General features: G+C 37.9%; 2 protein-coding genes across 3 annotated transcripts; both read right to left on the bottom strand.

Annotated features, from left to right (window-relative positions):
- Positions 1-9,126: 9,126 nt before the first annotated feature.
- lrrc3cb (leucine rich repeat containing 3Cb) lies at positions 9,127-20,468 on the bottom strand. Of its 2 annotated transcripts, XM_065279959.2 has the most exons (4): positions 20,261-20,468; positions 18,584-19,210; positions 10,990-11,059; positions 9,127-9,265 (listed from the first exon to the last, which is right to left on the bottom strand). In XM_065279959.2, the coding sequence occupies exons 2-4, from the start codon at positions 19,137-19,139 to the stop codon at positions 9,262-9,264; spliced, it is 630 nt and encodes a 209-aa protein (XP_065136031.1). In that variant the 5' UTR covers positions 19,140-19,210; positions 20,261-20,468; the 3' UTR covers positions 9,127-9,261. The 2 variants fall into 2 exon arrangements, with proteins under 2 accessions (XP_065136031.1, XP_065136026.1); XM_065279954.2 differs by lacking the exons at positions 9,127-9,265; positions 10,990-11,059 and having other exon boundaries at positions 15,206-19,210; positions 20,261-20,458.
- A 298-nt stretch (positions 20,469-20,766) lies between these two features.
- On the bottom strand, positions 20,767-22,475 carry tmem86b (transmembrane protein 86B). The gene is made up of 3 exons (XM_065279967.2): positions 22,210-22,475; positions 21,708-21,951; positions 20,767-21,622 (listed from the first exon to the last, which is right to left on the bottom strand). Exons 1-3 carry the CDS (start codon positions 22,258-22,260, stop codon positions 21,168-21,170), a joined length of 750 nt encoding a protein of 249 aa, XP_065136039.1. The 5' UTR covers positions 22,261-22,475; the 3' UTR covers positions 20,767-21,167.
- Between the last annotated feature and the right edge of the window lie 181 nt (positions 22,476-22,656).

Here is a 22,656-nt window from a genome sequence, read left to right as displayed (position 1 = left end):
CGCATCCCTGTTAGGAATTTCCTATATTTCCTGTGCAGACTCTGACACGGAGCTAAACAGAGCTCCCATGGTCTGTGCTGGTCCTAAGGGTCTAGTCCTGCAGCGAGAAAGGGAAAACCTTCAAGTCTAAGGTTCCTTCAGCTTAAAACCTCATTTGTAAAGGCGTCCAACCAGACGGCAGGCTTCAAAGGTAAGGGCTCCCTATAAACCAAGCCACATATAAAAAAAACATAAGGGGATTCCCCAAAGAGAAATACACTTAAAAAATATAACAGTCCTAATTTAAAATAAAGTCGTAAAACACTGTATGTGGCTAGTGTGTTGACTTTTTATAGCCCTTTGTGAAGTCCTTGTCATTTTCTCTTACTGTTTTCTTGCATAAAAACACACAATGAAGCATATGCCTGACAAAAACCGATATGGAGGTCAGACGCCTTTAATTTATTTCACATGCGGCATTGCACACACTGATGCAAGTTACTTTGGTGCTGATGATGCGTTTTAGCATCGCAAAGGCTTCTTCAAGCCATTAATGTGTCAAGATTTCCAGTCATTCATGCTGAAACGCTAACACTGGCTACAGCATTTTGTGTGCGTGTGAAAGTGTGTGTGGTAAAAAAAATCCAGAAGTCAATTTTGCTGATAGCTAACGGTGAAACCACAGAAGCATCCTATTCATATTGACGTTTTTCTCTGAATGAGTGTGCCAGTGAGAGAGAGGTGTTGATTCATGTCTGTATAAGTGCTCCTAATAGGTCAAACAATGATTTCAAGATTCCTTCATCAGCAATTATTAACTAAAAAATGACATAACAATGGTTCACTGGCTTGTTATCATACTGGAACAATAAAATTAAGTTATCACCAATGTAGAACCTGTGTAGAACCATATTGTGCTATGTTGAACCATAAGTGTTGCTATATGCTTTAGCACCACTTATGTCCTATACAGTAGGCGCTAAATAGTGCTAAAAATGGTTCCCCATATGATTACGAGCTTTTAGTACTATTAAGCATCATTTTTAAAGAGTGTAGCATAATGGAGAAGCATAACGACAGAGAAAGTGTTCACTTCTGGTACAGAAACAGATCACAGGACTATATCAGATGCAAAACACTCTACGTGTAAATGAGCATCTTTTATCAGACTCTTAGGTTTAGTCATTTAACTTTAAACGCAATGAAAAGGTTAGTAGTCATATGCTTTAAAGTAATTAATGTAATGGATGCTTTATTTTCACAACTGCCACTTTAGTCATTTCATTGTTATTTAACAAATTTGACTATAAAACCATTTTTTTTTTAAATCCACTTCTTTGGACAAGACATAGTAAACAGTTCACTAAACATTCAACTAGAAACATTGCAAATGATGAAAGTCAGAATTCAAAAGGTAAAAATAAAGAAACTGAACCACACATTAGGGTGCGCTGTGATGTATGTGGCTGCCACATTCGGGTTGTGTTCAGGTTCAAGTACTCACAAGAGACCCAAGTTTGAATGTTTCACGGCCTGTCGTTCATCCAATTCATCTTCTGCACACTTAGAGGACTTTGCTGAAAAAACGACCTGGCATTTAACAGATTCTGCCAACAAACTGGTATTTCTGAATGGCCTGAGGTCGGATTATTTGAAGCCAAAGTGTTTTATGAACAAATAATGCGTGCCAAGAGCATTCGGTTAACATTATTATCTTTTTTTTGACGGAGGTGGCATTTAGCGGCTTTTACAATTGAGCATATACATTTGAAGCCCTGTTATTAAAGTTACAGATGTACAGTATAAAATATGAATGGTAGGCTATATACATATTTTACTGTAAAAGGTGTTGCTGTTTAATCAAATTGGCTATACTATTTAAAATTTTGCTAGCGATACATGCTTTTTCACATTAATCACAGTAGTTTTTACAGTGTGTATATAAGTAGCACGGGTATATTTGAAGCTGTGGACAATAATCCATTGTATTTTTCTTTTATACCAAAAAGGATATTAAGTGAAGTTGATAAATTTGCAGTTGATAAAGACTTTAACTGGACTACTTTAAAGGCAATTTCTCCCTCTTTTTTTGCACCCTCAGACTCCAGACTTTCACACGGTTATCTCGGTCAAATATTGTCTTAAAGGTGCAGTGTGTAATTTTTAGAAGGATCTCTTGACAGAAATGCAAAATAATATACAAAACTATATTATCAGTGGTGTATAAAGACATTTTTATAATGAACCATTATGTTTTTATTACATTAGAATGAGACATTTTTATCTACATACACAGAGGGTCCCCTTACGTGGAGGTCGCCATTTTGTGCCGCCATGTTTCTACAGAAACCTTTAACAGACAAACTTTTTTTACTAAGTTGTCTCTGACGATGACATGTTTTACCGGTGACGGCTACTGTAGCTTCTCTATGTGTTTCAAAAGCGAGGGGTGAGCAGTGTATTGAGCCGTTAGTTGCAATTTGCAACCTCACCACTAGATGCTTCTAAAGTTAACACACTGCGCCTTTAACAAACCATACATCAATGCATAGCTGATTTATACAGCTTTCAAAGCAATTGATCCTTATGATTGGTTTTGTGGTCCAGGGTCACATATGTGTTTACAAATGTAAATTGGTGTAAATATATTTAAAATTTTTCTATTTTTTAAGACATGTATGTATTGTGTGGGAACATGAAGATAAACAATTCTCTTGACGTTGAATGCAACGTTTGACCACAATGTTGGTTTCTTTATATTCAAATACACTTGAATCAGTTGTGGTTCTTGTTTTAGCATTGGCACTGTAACACTTTTAGTCAGGGAAGTAAGATGCAACCTTGGGCAAAAAAATTGTGGCATCCAGATGGCTGACGTAAAATGGACCTCCCTGATGCACACAATGCTGAGAGAGAGAAAATTCAGTCGTCTCTATGAATTGAAGTAAAACTCATATTAGCTGGCAGATAACTCATAAACAAACAACATTGCATGTCATCTTTACATTGCTGCATCTCTTTTTCACTGATGTACATTGCAATAACCAGCACATCTGTCCCCTGTGATTTCTCACATGAACAACTACATGACTTGCAAGACACAAAAACCACATGACATGAAACATCTCATTTCGTAATGATAGTTGTGCTGTGGACAGACACGCATGTCTCGGAGATCCTCAGGGAACGGGCAACAGACCACATCACAGTCACAGGCATCATTATTCTAACACATGCGTAAGATTACAGGACACTACAGTGACTTGAAACTAAGAGCTTATCTTTGATCTCAAAGCCCGGTTGAGTTCACATCTATGAACCAATTTAGCAATCACGAAACCTTTAATTAGCAAGATAATATGAGTGATTTATCGCACATGATAAATTTAGCTCACGGATATTGTAGGTCAGAGCACAAGGTATTAATTTGAATTGTGAATTAATTCATTACAATTATGGTTTAATCCACTGATCTTTATGACAAAAACAATTCAGTTTAGGATAACCTGTTTTGGGCTCACGGGCCAGGTGTGGCTGATATAACGCATAAGCGTGTCATTGCTCTTTAGTGAAACTTAAGTTGTGTAATCACACAACTGCTGGAGAGGTAGATTAAAGTAAAGACACACCCGTTTCAATGCAGCGTGACATCATGACAATAATTGCTTTACTCTTGTAAAATGATTTCCTTTTTCAGAAACTCTCTAAAACAAAAAAGTACTGTGCCACTATCAGGAAATCCAGAGGTGTTGTCCAATTCTTGAGCCAAGCCCGGTGGTTGCCAAAGATGGAAATCACCCCGCTTGGGACGCACCCAGAATCATCCATAGGGTATAGCAAGAATATAAACACTGTATATGTATTTACAGCTATCAGATTACAATTTAGATAAGAATGTAATGTGTCTGGACTAACGGTGCGTTGTTTTTTTTTTGCCTCTCGTTATGTTGACTTACTGTATTATATAAGATGCAGTGTGCTCTGGGAACACATCTCAACATGGCAAAGCAGAGAGAAAGCAGACGTCATTATACAATTATTGCCAATGAGAAAGATTACAGGCCAGAGAAAGCGGAGAGGTCATATCCTTAAATCTTTCCAGTCAGGAATTTGTCCAGAGATCTTGGGCCATGCAGCGCTGCACGTCCTGCTTCAGCATAAAGATGCTATAAAGCGCTGTCAGCAAACATGTGCAATCTGATGCTCAAGAGACACGCACATCCGTTCTGAAAAAAGTTGAGTGTCATAAATTTTCCACTTAAATCCTTCCAAATTGGCATTCCCTTTACTTTTCCATTCTTTTTTGGGAAAATGAAGAGATGCTCCAGAAAGAAAAACTCCAGCTGTTCAGCTAATGGAATGCTCTACATAGGACGTGTGAAGAGATTTCTTAGACCAAAAAGTTTTTGTCCGATTAACTGATAATCTAAAAGATTCACACTGAATAATCTATCCTTACATTTATATTGAAGTACTTAAACTCAATTCAATTATAGATATAATGGTAAATATCACCATGTATAAAGGCAAGAACAAATACTTTCCCATGGACATAAGGAATGTATATTCTGACAGAAGGAGATTAAAAAGAAAACTAGCATATCAGAAACAGACCAGGTAAACGATTATCCCATAAATATGCTTATCATCATACATACACCATAAATCACTCAGCACAACTTTAATGCTGCAGTTGTCTATGCCAAAATTCTGTCAGCACCGGCGCTCCTGACAGACATATAGACTGGATGTGCTCCATATGAACACTTCAACTGGTGATAATGATTTTAGCTGTTTTACTGATCTTGTTTGATGCAGTTTTGGCTAAAACAAAGAAAAATTTGGATATAAGTAAAAGGTGTCTAATCATAGCCCAAGAATAGATGATGCGTCTTCACTTTGCCTGCATGATGGAATATCATACACCTTGCAAGTTATTTTGGCAACCCACATCATTGAGAACCCAGCTTAAAGGAATATTCCATTTTCTTAAAAGAAAAATCCAGATAATTTGCTCATCACCACCATGTCATCCAAAATGTTGATGTCTTTCTTTGTTCAGTCGAGAAGAAATTATGTTTTTTGAGGAAAACATTGCAGGATTTTTCTCATTTTAATGGACTTTAATAGACACCAACAATTAACACTTAACTCAACACGTAACAGTTTTTTTCAACGGAGTTTCAAAGGACTATAAATGATCCCAAACGAGGCATAAGGGTCTTATCTAGCGAAACAATTGTCATTTTTGACAATAAAAATAACAAATATACACTTTTAGAGCACAACTTCTCATCTAGATCCAGTCGTGATGCCCCAGCGTGACCCCACGCAATACGTCATGACGTCAAGAGGTCACAGAGGACGAACTTGAAACTCCGCCCCAGTGTTTACAAATGTTGAGAAAGAGGACCGTTCCTATGTTGTTGTATGTGGAATGATACTAATTAATGTCTTTGTGTCAGTTTATTGTTTACAATGGTCCGCAATTGTGCGTTTTATATATGTAACACGTGACCTCCCTACGTCACTACGAATTTACGTTAGGTCACGCTGGACCAGATCTAGACGAGAAGTTGTGCCTTAAAAGTGTATTTTTGTTATTTTTATTGTCAAAAATGACAATCGTTTTGCAAGATAAGACCCTTATGCCTCGTTTGGGATAATTTATAGTCCTTTGAAACTCTGTTGAAAAAAACTGTTACGTATTGAGCAGAGCCGGCCTTAAGCATCTGGTGGCCCGTTTCAATAACTAATAGGAGGCCCTACCCACATAAAACATAAGCATAATAGAGCAAAAAGCAAGGATTCCTGTTGGTTTGCATCAATGGTATATTATTTTATTACGTGCACTTTTAGCTTAGGCAGCTCAAAAGAAATGATCCAACCTTATTTAATTACAACTATACAATTATAGTTGCCTCGCCCTTTCATGGATGCTAAATTCTCTGCTTAATTGATTTGCGCAGTATATTTTCAGCTGTCTGGGCTGACTTTAAAAAAAAACATCTCAAACATCCCCTCAACTTGAATTATTTAACAAAAGCAAACAAGACAAGTGTCTGACTGACACTGAACCGAACTTATAAATAAGGATGGGCTCCGCGTTTTTTCAGCACCGTAGACAGCTCACCTGGCGGCGAGCGTAGATTTCACCTAAACCTTATTAGAAATCCACCTTTCTGTGTTTGGGTGCTGAGAATTCCCTGATAAGTTTATCTTTGTCCAGCGATTTTGTCACCTCGTGCTCAATAAAAATCTGAACGAGAGCTGACGGCATCTATGTTCAATAGGCTATTATAAAAACAGTTTACATTGTTATGCGGGAGCAAAACAAAAATAGACGATTTCCAAGCCACGTTGTAAAAAAAAAATCACCCCTCATTTATCTAAAGTTCTTGGTCATTATGTTCATTTAATGGAACATTGTGTGGATGTTGCGTTAGAGGAAAATGCCGTCATGCACAAAATATATTAAAGGCAGTCAGTAAATGCACACAGATGTTATACACATATTTTAAATACAATTAAATACTGCATTAAGGTTAGTATAAAATCCAATAATATTATTTAAAAAAAAACCCCATTGAAATCAGTCCCTAAAATAATAACTTTCACTCCAGATAAAATGAAAATGACGTTGCTTTCATTGCTCTATTCTCCAAGTGTATTTTAGCGGTCACAGTCACGCAATGAGACACAATTGCGCAACTCTCTGCACAGCTCTGATATTTGAAGGAAATAAATAGGGCATATAGCGATGAGTAGGCTACTTCAAATTGATATTCTCTCCATTTGTGACGGAAAATTTGTCGGAATGAATACGACAGGTAACACATTTAAGAAATGTCGGTTTTCACAAAAATAAGGCTATTAAGCTCTCGTCTAGTGATCCCGATGCTAAAGAATAATTAAACCTCTAGAATTATCCACATGTGCACGTTTTCTTAGAGTTTTTATGAAGCACTGTGATGCTGCTGTAAACGATTCTACATTGATTTATAAAAATGAAAGAAATTACTTTTAAAAATAATTTAAATGACATATAATAAATATTAATGCAGTTCTATATTTTTTTTATAAAATACATTCATTTCATATTAATAATCCGATTTCTACAGGCTAAAGCGCGTATGAACGTCCGAGAGAAAATAAAGAGCAGAAATTAATTGATTTAAAATGAAAGATATGTGATTGCTTAACATCCACAGGCACTGACAATGTGAGCTCCCCCGTGCAGGAATCATAGCCCCACGTTCAAACATTCTTGCGCCGGGCTGGGGCCCTCCTTTAGGGCGGGGCCCGTTTCAATTGAAACGGTTGAAACATAGCTAAGGCCGCCTCTGGTATTGAGTTAAGTGTTAACCGTTGGTGTCTATTAAAGTCCATTAAATTGAGAAAAATCCTGCAATGTTTTCCTCAAAAAACATAATTTCTTCTCGACTGAACAAAGAAAGACATCAACATTTTGGATGACATGGTGGTGAGTAAATTATCTGGATTTTTCTTTTAAGAAAATGGAATATTCCTTTAACTTCCCAGTTCCCACAATGTTGAGGTTGTTTAATTATCACAATGTGTTTTTTAGACACTGATAATAACAGCAAAAGCTTAAACCAGGGGTTTCCAACCCAGCTCGTGGTGAGCTACCGTCCTGCAGATTTTAGCTTCAATCCCAATCAAACACAGCCGAAGCATGTTCATGGTTGCTTGATAATTACAGACAGGTGTGTTGGAGCTGGGTTGGAACTGAAGTCTGCAGGACGGGGTTGAAGACACCTGGGCTGCGTTCAGCCCAGACAAAACATTTTTTTAAATGCACAACGTTTTATAAACAGAAACGGTCGGGGGTTGAACACCCTGTTTTAATGACGCAAGAATTGCAACTATGGCAGCTGAGAAGGCCATTCTTTGTGTTTTTTTAGAGCCTGATGAAATCTTTATTAGGCTAATACGTGTTTAATACTGTATAAAATCGATGTTACAGTCACTGCCTTTGCTGTCCATAATTAAAGATAACACATTTGTAAACAACTGTACCCATCGTGCGAGTTGTTTATTTTCTCGTGGTTTATATCACGTTGCTGCTGATTGGGCTGGCATTTTTGACACACCCACCAAACAAAAGAAACGCATCTCAAACCTATCCCACACCGTTTCCAGGAACATGTCGCTCAACCCGGAAACGTAGCAAAACGTTGCGCACTGGTTTGAGCTTGAACAGGCCCTTGGCTTAAACCTTTGCCTTTAGAAAATGGCAAAAATGGCCGGAACAGCGGCTCAGTGAAAGGTCCCTGATTCAAGCCCCCGGCTATGTCAGGTGGCCTTTCTGCGTGGAGTTTGCATGTTCTACTCTGGTTTGTTCCCACAGGGCAAAAACATGCAGGTTAGGTGATTGGAGATTGCAAATTGCCCTCCACCCCAACATCTGTATGGATCAACTTGTCTGTAATAAATTGTGTATGGATTATCCAGTTCTCACCTTGAATATAGCCATCGATGCTGGAATGGCAGCAAAATAGCACAAAATAAAAAAACACACATAATTTAACAGAGCCAAAAGTATGTAGGGTGTCTTAAGAGATTGGCTCTCCAGAGAGGAATGGAAATCCATTCATCCTGCAGTATATTTGCATTGCATTTGATGGATCTGGAGCAATTATAAAAGCAGTGATTTTTATAACCTTATTTAACATCAGACTCATGTTCTTCTAATTTACTCTAATCAGTTAATGGATCCAGACTTGGTTACATGGTTTACGGGGGGCATATGTCTGGTTCTGTCATTTAGGTATTTAGCACTGGGATTTCCTATAAATTATGTAACAAGGCATAACAAAAACATTGATTCTTGGACAAGGTAGTTTAGGTTTTGCTGCTGTCAATCAGTAATTTAATCTTCTGTCTGTTATTTCTTAACATCACACATTGACACAATAATCTAAAGTCAAAGTCAGGTCAAATCAAGTGATTTGGCGAATCATTTCAGTTAACAGACTTATAAATGTGTAAATAAGAAGCAAAAAACTATAAACTATTTAAGGAATCTAAAATCTGTTTATTCACGTTTTAGTTTAGTTAAATTTAGTAAATTTGCATTCTCAGATCTCAGATTTAAGACTTAATACTTAAGCTTGTAATAATGTGCTGAAGTTGCGTTACACAACATTGAGTGTGTTGTTTACGAGTATAACTATTTTATAGCATGTCCAGAACAATACATCAAGACTGAAGACTCCACCCATTCTTGATTAACAAGTCATTTCAACCTTTCTCTTCTGATCATCTGTTTAAAGGAAATGAAAACAGGAGACATACCTGTCATACCTTTAAGTGCACGATATGACTATAGATGGAAAATTCAAGAAGCGTAGCATGAACACACAAACAACAGGCTATGCCTGAGGCGAAAAAATGAATGCCATCTAAACAATTTTAATGAGAAATCGAGAAATTTCTTTACTTTCATTAGTTATGAATGTGAAATATTAGTTGAGAGAGATAATAGCAGCACTAGCTGAAGTGTGAGAAATTTAGGAACTTCCTGAATGCAAAGTAGCCTGGTTTAAAAAAAATGTAGCCATCTGGTCTAGATTACAGTTGAGGGATACATCTCACAATTGTGTATTTCACCTCAAATAACTTACAAAATGGCAATATAAGGATTTCAGGTCCATGTTTAAAACATACTTTACTCCACTATAGCTAAAAATGAAAATATAAGTCTGGAAAGTGCTATCTTATACAAACTACAAATAGTTTGTCAACACTTCAGACAAAATTATTCAGAACTTAAATATCTTTTGATCCCAAGACGCTATAATGTGTGAAATTACACTCTCATAAATAAATGTATACAAGTTGCCACTGGGACGGTACCTTAAAAAAAGTTCCCAATACAGTACTATTTTGGTACAGATATGTACCATTATGCACCTCTAAGGTACCAATGTGTACCTTTGAGGTACCAATATGTACCTTTGAGGTACCAATATGCTAGCCTGGCTCCGCCCTCCTACGTGCTTCCGCTTATTTTTCATTTCGCTTCAGCAGTACGTCTGGGATTTCTCTATAGAGTTTCGTTTTCTCCTGCAAAAATCTGCAGGACCAATCAGCGAACAGATGGGGGTGGCTAAGAACAATGACGTTGAGGTCGTGCGTCAGTTTGAGTTGTAGTTCAGTAATGGCAGCGGAGAAAGACGTGAGAAAAGCTATTCGGTCCGTTGTTGCAAAACTGCCGAATATACACAAGTTAAAGCCGGAGCAAGAACCAGGTTTGCTAACTTTTGTTTGTTTGATTATTCTGACTTGTTGTTTCCAGACGGTTTCGGTGCATGATATACGTCACGACCACATGTTAGCGATTGGCTTTGGCAGATCCTGAGTGACTCTGGGCATATCCAATAGTTTTAAACGTCAACAATGGACCCTCCTTAACGGAAGTAATGCTTTGCTATGGAGCGTGGCCAGACTCTCTGTACAAATGAAATGAATGTACGAGAGTCTTGTTATACCAGGCTACCAATATGCACCTTTGAGGTACAAAAGTGTACTTTTTGAAAAGGTACAACCTTTCTTGCCTGGATGGTACACTGAGAGAGTAAAGGAGAAGTGTCAAGTTAACTTATAAAAAACTTTTTAAAAATCATCCTGGTTGCACCTGATGAAGAAACGGAAGGGTTGTTTTTTAAAAGAAGCTCCAATATAAGATCATTTTCATTTATAAAAAAAAAAAATGTGGTCACTATATAATTCCAATACTAGGTGTGTCCAACTTTTTCCACTGTGAGTGTATTTACACACATGTCCCTATTTGTGGGGACTTGTTTGTGATAAGCGCTTATAAATTCCTGTACAAGTCGAAACCACTGAGGAATGATTACTTAACTTAACTCTTAAAAGGAAAATATCATACCCATATACAGTACCACCACAAAGAGGAAACACATGACTGAGATGGCAGGAATGCTTCTGGCATAAAGCTAAAAAAAATCACATGCCATCGCTTACATGCCAATATAGCTGCCATCATCTCTCAGGATTTGTTTTTTCAAGACACCTACATCGTCACACCTTGTACCTGGAAATGTAAAAACAAATTCATTTAAGAGCAAAAGCTTTAATGCTTTGGTGAATTTGTGACCCTGTGTAAATTTGGGTAGAATTTCATAATCTATGAGATCTGGAGCTTCAACATTTTTTTAATCATTGATTTAACCTTTTTCAATCTTTTACATGGCCTTATTCAGTCAGTATTAAACTTTTCAAGGCTATATTTTATCAGAATGTTCTTTACATTATGTAGGAAGAGTTTATGTAAAAACTTCAGAATGAGACCATACGAGCATGTCTGGTAAAACATGGACAAACTCAATAATTGGGCAAATAAACATACACTGGTTTGTTTCAATCCATGGTTGGGTCAATATAAACATTTAATTTAACCCAACGGATGGGTCAGTCCATATTTTATACAACCATGAGTTGAAACAACGCAGCATAATAAATCATTATGTTATGGTTATGAATCCTTAATGAGTTCACAAACAGTAGAGCAGTTTATTTGTTCTAGCGATACGCACATAGAGAAACACAAAGACAGCACACATCAGTTCACTTTAGGAGAGACAGGAAGTGGATGTTCCTCATGTGGAGGCAAGGAAAGAAAATAAGGAGTTCTTCTTGGCCGTATTCACTAGAGGACAGTTCCCACAGCACACGTCTCCACACAACACACAGTGGATGTGCCGAATTCCAGCGTGTCTCAGGGGTATAGGGTCATGACTTTAATGGTAATGAATGACGTAGACACTCCTTCCCACAGAACAAACTCGGGGGGGAATGCACAAACACATACACAAACATACACAAATGATGAAGTATGTCGGTGTAATGGTGACCGCTGGGTCAAGTGGTTAACCAATGAGAAAACCTTTGACCTTGTACAGTTGGTCATAAATTCCTGTTGGAATTGTCCAAACACAAGAACGGAAAAAATAACACAACTCGAGTTGCCTGGACTCCTGCTTTTGCATGAACCACAAAAATCTTCTTTTACGTGTTTTGACGGACTGATTGATCCCTCGTTGCTCTTGTCACTGAGGTGCAATTGAGGAGGAAAACAAAGGAGGGTTTTGTCATTTTATCAAGTTAGCCTATTTAACTAGCAGCAGGGGGCAAGTGTAACTACTTTGTATTGAACAGATTTTTATAACGGTCAAATTGCTTTGATAAGCAGTACAAAGTCCACATACATGTTCTTGTTCATGCACTTGTCTTATCACTCCAGCTATCCAATGTGTTTAGTTTCTAAGCAACTACAGTAAGCATCAACAAACCAAACTGACTCTTTTCAAACAGGTCCCTTTCAAACTCGCCTGACATAAAACAGATGGTCTTGCCCAAAACGCATGTCACCGGTTTTGCCAGCGTTGGTGTGTTATACCAGGCAAGAATGCTCTAACAGCAGCCATATCACCCTGTAGCCCAATACAGCTTGCCCACTGAAGCTAAGCAGGGCTGAGCCTGGTCAGTACTTGGATGGGAGACCACTTGGGAAAAACCAGGTTGCTGCTGGTAGTGGTGTTAGTGAGACCAGCAGGGGGTGCTTACCCTGTGGTCTGTGTGGGTCCTAACACCCCAGTATAGTGATGGGGACACTATACTGTCAAAAAGCACCGTCCTTCGGATGAGACGTTAAACCGAGGTCCTGACTCTCTGTGGTCATTAAAAATCCCAGGATGTCCTTCGAAAAAGAGTAGGGGTGTGCCCCGGCATCCTCGCCAAACTTGCCCATTGGCCTACTAATCATCCCTCATACTAATTGGCTATATCACTCAGTCTCCTCTCCACTAATTAGCTGGTGTGTGGTGAGCGTTCTGGCGCAATATGGCTGCCGTCGCATCATCCAGGTGGATGCTGCACATTGGTGGTGGTTGAGGAGATTCCCCCGTTCATATGTAAAGCGCTTTGAGTACTGAGAAAAGCGCTATATAAATGTAAGGAATTAATTAACAGAGAATTTTTTTTACAATTTTACAAATTTTTGCAACCTACATATTAATTTTATGCATTTGGCAGGTAACCCTCGGAAAAAAGGTTAAAAAGTTGTCACTTGGATTGTACCTTTTAAAAAGGTCATAATATGTACCATCTAGGTGTAGATATATACATTTGAGGTACCCGAATGTGTACCAATATGCACCTTTTAGTTACCAAAGTGCATTTTTTGAAAGGTACCACTCCAGTGACAACTTTTGTATCTTCATGTACCTTCTTTCTGAAAGTGTACTTTGGTAGCAACTTATTTTGAAATAAAACCAGTATGCTTTCCATGGGAATCGAACCCAAGACCTTTGGCACAGCCTCATAACGCTGTTATTATTTGCTGGTCTGATTATTACTTGTATTGTTTACCTGATCAGCTCTTTCTGGATATTGATGCATTTGCTTATTTTTCATGTGCCGTCCTGTCTGTTAAATTTGAATATTTCTGTGTTTCTTAATTTTTTTTTAATTTATATCAAGTTTTTGTGCTAAAATGTTTTCTGTAAAGCTGCTTTACAACAATGCACATTGTGCAAAGTGCTTTATAATAATTAAAGTGAATTAAAACAAATTACTATTAAACCTATTATTTATAGTAGTATGTGAACCTTTTGGAAGTTCAAAGCTTTCTGAATAAATGACAGCAAAAGATTTGAAGGCATCACTGGAACTTGCTCTTGAGTCTACAATACGTAAAACACTGAACAAGCAGGGTATTCACGGCAGGACACCACGAAGGAAACCACTGCTTACTAAAAAGAACATTGCTGCACGCCTGAAGTTTGCAAAACAGCACATTGACACTTCACAGCAGTACTGGCAAAATGCTTTGTGGACTGATGAAACTAAGATTGAACTATTGGGAAAAACACACAGCGCTACATCAGCCGTGGAAAGGGCACAGCATATCATCATGAAAACATCATCTCAACTACAGTATAAAGTATCAGGGCCTGCCCAGCTTGCACTAATTTATGGGAAAATTAATTCTTAAGTATATCAGACAATTCTTCAGGATAGTGTGAGAATGTCTGTAAGTCAGCTGAAACTGTGTAGAAGGTGGTGATGCAACAAGACAACGACCCAGAACAACGAAACAAGTCCACAACAGAATGGCTTCAGAAAAACAAAATCTGCTTTTTGGAGCAGCCAAGTCCGAGCCCAGACCTCAACCCAATAGAGATGCTATGGATTGACTTGAAGAGGGTCAAACACATGAGACATCCAAAGAATATGACAGAGCTAAAGCAGGTCTGCCAGAATGAATGGGATCAAATTCCTCCTCAACGATGTGCAGGTCTGATCCACATCTAAAGGAAGCGAAGTTATTAAAAGATTCACTTACTAGCGTGTTCATTAAAGACATTACGATCAGAATTTTTTGTTTAATTATTTTTAGACACATTATGTTTATCAATACCCTTGACTATATAAAGATCAGATCAGATTTTATGACCAATTTATTCAGAAAATCATGAAATTCCAAAAGGTTTGCATACTTTTTCTTGCCACTGCACATTTAAACACCACCTTTATTTCTATGAGTTATTACTCTTTAAAAAATATTGATTTGCTAAATTGCTATTTAGATTGTGAAGAGAGGTACAATTTACCCCAGTCGCTTTAAAGATCAAATATGCAAAACTGAGGTTTTTCCCTCACACACGTATACACACAAACATTACCTGATCAGGATACAAAATACTTAATGTCTCCTGTGTTTACCCCTGATGACTTTAGCAGAGAAACCCAAACATGCCCTGTGCCGACAAATGCTGGAAAAATGCAACACTGGAGGATTTCCAAACCTATGTTCACTCACACACACGCGCGAGCACACACACACACACACACACACACACACACACACACACACACACACACACACACACACACACGCACACACACACACACACACACACACACACACACACGCATCTCCTCTGTGCTTTGTCAGCAGCATACTGTATGCTCCTGTTGGTTAGGTTTACAGAGGTCCCTGATGCTGAAAGTTTCTTCAACCCCCTCACTCAGATTTTTTACCGCATCCCTGAACTCCAAGCCACACACAAGGCAATGTCTGTGTATGTTTATTTATGTATGTGTGTTCGGCTATATGCCTGCAGTTTCAGTGTGATTTTGGTTGGGATTACAGAAAATGATACTGTAACTTCTTTATTTTTGTCTTATGGAATGCAAAACCATTGGTGAAAAGAAATTTTGTTTAATATTATTACGCTTTCAACTAGTGAAGATTACATTCTCATTCAGTTTTACATATTTACTATTAGTACATTTTCAGAAACTTGGTCCCCACAATACAGTCTAAACGTATACGTTAACAAACACACAATCATTAAATTACATTACATACATGGGTATCGCTGCCAAAGCATGTGAAGTATCATTTCTTTTGGACAGAACGGCTGGCATCTTGGGCTTTGTGATTTATTCCCATGTTTAATTGCACTTGGACAGTGCTGAAAATATAAAGTGGATTTTTGGAAGCTAATCTAGATGCATTTAGGTTTTAACTTGGAAGTAGATTGCACTTCCTGTCTGGTTTTCATTTAAACACACATAAATGCTTCTCTACATAAAGTTTGGAAATATAAAGTGCATGGTCTTATCTGTCCCACATACATACATGCACTGTAGAAAATATCACTACTTCACATCACTATGGTGATTTTGTCCTTGTGTAATCCTGTAAGCTGCACCTGACTGTTGTCAAAAACAGTCTTATCTGTCCCGGTCACAGCGGGACAGCTGCCAATCTGATTTTAGACGTTCAGAGAAAAGACTGTAAAATGGCAGGAAATTCCATTATGAATAAGCGACTCCTAATTGTACAGATGATGCTTTCAAACCAGACCAGAGGCCTGTTACATAAGGTTACACAGACTTTAACAAAAGGTGGATTTTTCTCTTGGGAATAATTAAAAGGAGCAAGCTACATTAAAACAAAACTATATATTTATTTTTATTTCATATTTTTGTTGGGTTTTTGACTTTGTGTAGGCTACAATTGGTAATTTTAAGCATTATGAGAACACTCTTAAAAATAAAGGTGCTTAAAAAGGTTGTTTACAGCGATGCCATAGAAAAACCTTTGGTGGTTCTCTAAAGAACCAGATTTAGTCAAAGATTCTTTAAGAACCTTTCATTTTATACATTTTTATTATCTGAAGAACCTTTTTCACTTTAAAGAATCTTTTGTGAAACAGAAATGTACTTCAGATGTTAAAGGTGCTTTATAGAGCCATTCATGAAGCACCTTTATTTTTAAAAGTGAAGAAAATGGATATTATTTTGAATAATACAAGTTTAGATTTTCCTAATAAACAATGTTTGCTCTGTGTAACTTTGCTGAACTCTTTTTTATGGGTCACCTGTATATGTATGTAGCTTACAGACAAGTGGGACATACTGCGCCAGCAATGCTCACGTTTCCATAATACAGGTGATGTGTTTCTGCCACCTAGTGGACATAATTGGCTTAAAGGAATAGTTCACATTTACTCATCCTCATGTTGTTGTAAACCTGTATGAATTTCTTTTTTCTGATGAACACAAAAGAAGATATTTTGAGAAATGATGGTAAACACACAGCTGATAGTGACCATTGACTTCCATAGTAGGAAAAGAATATTTTGGAAGTATTGTGATAAATGAGGAAGAAAATATTTTGATAAATGATAGTAAGCACACAGTTGACGGTACCCATTAAATTCCATCATATTTTCTATTCCTACTATGAAAGTCAATGGTCACTATCTGCTGTGTGTATACCATCATTTCTCAAAATATCTTCTAAAATAAAATCATACAGGTTTAGAGCAACATGAGGATGAGTAAATGATGACAGAATTTTCATTTTAAGGTGAACTATCCCTTTAATTATTGGAATGCAAGCAAAATCTATTTAACATCCTCAGACCCAAGCTTGGGTTTGTCTTTTTCCAGATTTCTTCCAGCTATTTGGGGTTAGGAAGAATTAATAAATATAATTAAAAATTTTTTTACATGAAGCAGTGTAATTGTCCATGTCCAGAATTAAGTATTATGGTGCAAACAACTAAAAATGTGATGGTCTTAGGGGGTTAATGTCGTAAATCGATTATGATGGGGGCGTGCAAAATGAGATGTACAATAGATTAACAAACATTTTAGATTTCATGCACTTTTTTATACTTACACTCACCTAAAGGATTATTAGGAACACATGTTCAATTTCTCATTAATGCAATGATCTAATCAACCAATCACATGGCAGTTGCTTCAATGCTTTTAGGGGTGTGGTCCTGGTCAAGACAATCTTCTGAACTACAAACTGAATGTCAGAATGGGGAAGAAAGGTGATTTAAGCAATTTTGAGCGTGGTATGGTTGTTGGTGCCAGACGGGCCGGTCTGAGTATTTCAAAATCTGCTCAGTTACTGCGATTTTCATGCACAACCATTTCTAGTGTTTACAAAGAATGGTGTGAAAAGGGAAAATAACAAATAGGAAAAAGAGGCTACAATTTGCACAAGCTCACCAAAATTGGACAGTTGAAGACTGGAAAAATGTTGCCTGGTCTGATGAGTCTCGATTTCTGTTGAGACATTCAGATGGTAGAGTCAGAATTTGGCGTAAATAGAATGAGAACATGGATCCATCATGCGTTGTTACCACTGTGCAGGCTGGTGGTGGTGGTGTAATGGTGTGGGGGATGTTGTCCCTTAGTGCCAATTGGGCATCGTTTAAATGCCACAGCCTACCTGAGCATTGTTTCTGACCATGTCCATCCCTTTATGACCACCATGTACCCATCCTCTGATGGCTACTTTCAGCAGGATAATGCACCATGTCACAAAGCTCGAATCATTTCAAATTGGTTTCTTGAACATGACAATGAGTTCACTGTACTAAAATGCCCCCATAGTCACCAGATCTCAACCAAATAGAGCATATTTGGGATGTGGTGGAACGGGAGCTTCGTGCCCTGGATGTGCATCCCACAAATCTCCATCAACTGCAAGATGCTATCCTATCAATATGGGCCAACATTTCTAAAGAATGCTTTCAGCATTGGATCAATGTCACGTAAAATTAAGGCAGTTCTGAAGGCGAAAGGGGGTCAAACACAGTATTAGTATGGTGTTCCTAATAATCCTTTAGTTGAGTGTATATTATGGTAATAATTACTTTGACTTAAATAGCCAACACGTTTGTGCACATTAGAGTAAATTGACAAATTCTGTACAATTATAAAAAAATCGCACTTTACTTTGATAACTGAGAATATGGCATTCTATGTAAACAATATCAACATCATATTTGTATTTACAGCCAGGTGCTAAGTGACTCCTCTCATCTACCCTGTATTTTTGGGAGAGACATGAGGTATTCTAGATGACGTAATGCATCTTCCTGGTTGTGCCTTACGTAGCAAACCAAGTAAGATATAACCATTGTAAACCAGACAAACATTGTGATCAGCATAACCACGTCAGTGGTCTTCCTGAATCCCCTGCAAAAGTCAACATCAGTCGCTACCAGAATAAAAGGCAAACCTTGAGCCCTCAACTCCTCCGGTTCAGACCTGTTACACACCACCTCAGCGAGGGAGGACGGGTCTAGGAGCAGTTGTGGCATAGCCAGCTGTAGACGGCAGTCACACTGCCAAGGGTTATGGGAGAGATTTGTGTGGGCCCGGATGTCACCAAGCACCTCCGGGTCCAGTGTCTCCAGCTGGTTGGAGGAAAGATCTAGGCTAATCAACGAGTCCGCCAGACCTCGGAAAGCTCCGGGCTCGAGGTGGGTCAGCCTGTTGTGGGAAAGATCCAGCCCGCATAGCATTGTCAGGCCTATAAAGGAATCAGATGGTATGATAGCCAACAGGTTGTTATCCAGGTAAAGATGTTGTGTTGTGTTTGGAAACCCATGTGGCACTGTAAGCAAGTGCATGTTGCTACAACTAACCACCAGCCCACCATTAACCATATCTGAGCAGAAACAGCTTTCTGGACATCCAACTGCTGGCTGAAATTCTGACACAGAGACATCCAAACCATGAAGAATAATGCAAGATGTCAGTCGAAGCAAGAGAAAAGCAGCTGGCCACCGCATGACTGATCCTCTTCGGCAATATCCATCCAGTGGACTCTGATTCTACAGAATGTTCACATCAGTTCAAAGGCCTGAAAACAATCAGGAAACAGAAAGAAAATAAGTAGTTACAACTGACACCCTGCTATCACAATGGTTGCTAATTGCAGAGGAGAAATAGGCTCTGTTAGGTTAATTGCCATCAGACAACTGCTGGTTTTGTGGCAGCACAAACTTCTGATGCACGAAAACAAGGAGGAAACATCACAACAAAAAGGAAACACTGATCATATTTAAATATTATTTGAAGAGTTTGGTTCCAAAACGAAATACCTCCGTTTTTTTTTCTTCAGAAATCTCGTTTTTGGTTGTGCATTCCATTTAATATAAATTCAACTGCAGTTGGTTTGTTTTGATTTAAACCTTCATAACATAAAAAATACAGCACAATAAAACAAAATAATAACATGATAACATAATAATAAACATGTTTTCACAAAAAATTTAAAAACTAAGTTATCTCGTTTTGCAACCAAACTCTTCATTTATTACTGTTTTTTTTGAATGTCAATCTATAATTTTGACATATTTTTTCAATATGCATAAATATAGATCTGACAAGTGACTAAGGTTGGCAATTTAGAAAAGAGAAAAAAAACAGCCCAAATGAAAAAATATTGTAGTTAGATGTTGTAGTAGGTTTTAAACATTTTCATAATAAATATTAAAGTAAACAATATTAACTACATTAAATCAATTATATCTTCACAAACGTTATTAGTTTCACCCAACAAAGTGCCTATGAAATCCAGATTGCATATAGTTTTATGAAACAATGTTATTTAATAAATAATCCAATCAAACACGTAGACACTTTATATTAAACATCTTAATAGCTGTCGGCGCTGCGCAGACCGAGCGGCGTATGACATCAAAGTACCGCGAGAGCGGCCATTGGTCTGCGAAGCGCCATATGAAGTCGCTGTTATTTTCTCGAGTTATTTTATTAATCATTTTTTTATAAATCAACTTACCAGTTTTCAAAAAAGCAAGTAATGTCTAAAAACCTGTGCTGTACTATTTTATTTTATTATCAACTTATCATTTTAGCAAATAGGCAATTTCTGAAATCCTGTATTTACCTTGAGCTTTCTTCTGTCAGCATTGTATGAATTTGTTTTTTCATCCGTTCGTCTTCTAAACAACGTGGCAGCTGGCTGGTGATTTCAAAATCTGACCAAAAATCTTCATTGATAACATGCGTACAGTGCGACATGTAACCAACTTCGTCAGAACATCTCTCTGTCTGGTGAGCCTGTCATGATACTGATCGGAACATCCGAACTGCAGATGGCGCTATGCAAGCGGGTATTGTATTACCAGTATTTTGTTTTGTAAGTTGTCTTATTGTTAACAAGTATATATAAACATAAACATTTTGATTTTGAAAGAATTGATACATTGCTCCCTGCTCTCATGTCTATCCACATGGGGTCCTCTGATGTATACAGTATGCTCCCAATTAAGCATAAAGGTACATAAATACTGTACATTTCAATTTTTATATTAAAATCTACTCTGATTTGTCTCTTGAGGGAATTTACTAGCGTGTGGAAGAGTCAAGAGTCAATAAATAAAAACAAGCATATTATGCACAGTGACATCACCTCCTTTATTTCTTTCTGAATGTGACAGTCTATCTTCTGCTCTTTATAGTCTCAGTGTTAAACATATAAAGCATCTGAGCATATCACATTAAGGTAATGAGAAAAAAACGACACAAGAGTCTTTTGGGAGGAGTTCGGCCTGAACAAAGGCTTAAAATAAAATTAGGCCAAGCTGTGTAATATATTTAAGATCATCAGACTGATTTGCTTTATTTCAGTCTTGTCCATATACAGAAGTTCTGCATTTACTGTTAGATGACAAACCCAGCTTATCCAACATGGGCCCGTTGTATCCAGTGATCAACCCTTCTCAGTAATACTACACACAAGTGGACGTGTACTATTACATGGGGGTTAATGGCTGAACTAACATCCAGCAATCTTATGACCTCTTCCACTTGAGGAAGTCATCAGCATTTGCCTCCATCATTGCCTTCACGTCGCCCACCGCAATCATCATCTGTGCCAGGTAGTATGTAACCATAATGATGTGCTTTTTGTATTCTAGATCAACGACATTGAACTTCGTCAGTGCAATCGTAAGGTCAGAAGCCATAAAGACAAAGCTGCCCAGCATAAGGAGTGGCCTTCTTGTACGAGTAGCCATTGTGGCCATGATGACAATGATCATCATGTAACCCCCTATAGCTGGAACGAGAACATCGCCGTCTGGATCGAGCCGGAGGAAGGGTACCAGATAAACATACAGTCCACCGCCTATCAACCACAGCACGAGGTAGATGATGTAGCGTGAGGAAGACGAGGATGGTGTGGAATATCGAGGGGTGAGAAAAGTGACAGCATACACTATGTGGGCCAAAGCAAAACATCCCATTCCTATATGAGAGAGAAGGTTCAATAAATTGGTCACATGATTTCACCCAGACACAAAATATACTTTTTGACAAGATATGGACTTTACCATGGATAAAAAGTTGTGGCCAAACAAGGCAACAGTCTCCACCCGCTGAGAGTAGCAATCCTCCGGTCACGCCCATTACACTCCACCCTCCATTATAGCTAAAAACCAGAAGAGCCAGAGAGAGGATAGGGGCGGCTTTTATGCCAGCAGCCAGCAAAGAGGGGGCAGAATCTGGGATCCACAAGTAGAAAAAAACTGTGCAGGATGCGAAAAAAGGGAGAAGATAAAGAAATAAAACAAAGGACTGAAAAAAGAGAGATGGGGAGGAAAATGAGAATAAAAAAATTAATCACAAAATACATAATTTACAAAGACTTTACTAAATATCTTTGTCATTAGTAAATGTATATATTTTATGACTCATCATGTCAGACAATCTGTGTGTATTTTTGTGTAAAAGACAAATCGATTACATGAACACTTCATGACTAATAAATCTAATAGAAGAGCAAAAGTAGCTGTTTACATTTCTGTTCAGGTGTGTGTATTTCTGTGTATTTACCGTGCTCCTGCGTTTTCTGCGATCATATTCACTCGTCTCCAGGATATCCATCTCTCTTTATCCCTTAACAGTTAGCCAGTATTCCACAACAGAGATCTGTATAGTCTCCGTGAACTGTCAATACCAGTGTGCTTCATTGGTTCGAGTAGGACTGGACTTTGGACCAATATGTGTGATGCCTTATCTGTCAGATTGTTCTGTCATAAACAAAGTACACCCCTCACTTGCTCTCCACTTTTTTGGTGCCCGTCTCTCTCTCTCATTTCTGTTATGGGCCCTTTTACCCTGTAGTGACATCATCAGCAAGAGCAAAGGTTTGATGATTGAGACACAAGTTCATGCAGATAAACTTTCTGTCTTTTTATTAATGATAAATTAATCTCTCTCGCTCTCTTTCGGTCTGTCATGTCTGTCTTTGCATATCACCTTTTAGCTTTACTGTATGTG

The sequence above is a fragment of the Paramisgurnus dabryanus genome, chromosome 3, assembly GCF_030506205.2.
Source record: "Paramisgurnus dabryanus chromosome 3, PD_genome_1.1, whole genome shotgun sequence".
NCBI lineage: Eukaryota > Metazoa > Chordata > Actinopteri > Cypriniformes > Cobitidae > Paramisgurnus > Paramisgurnus dabryanus.
This window is presented reverse-complemented; position numbering and strand designations above follow the sequence as displayed.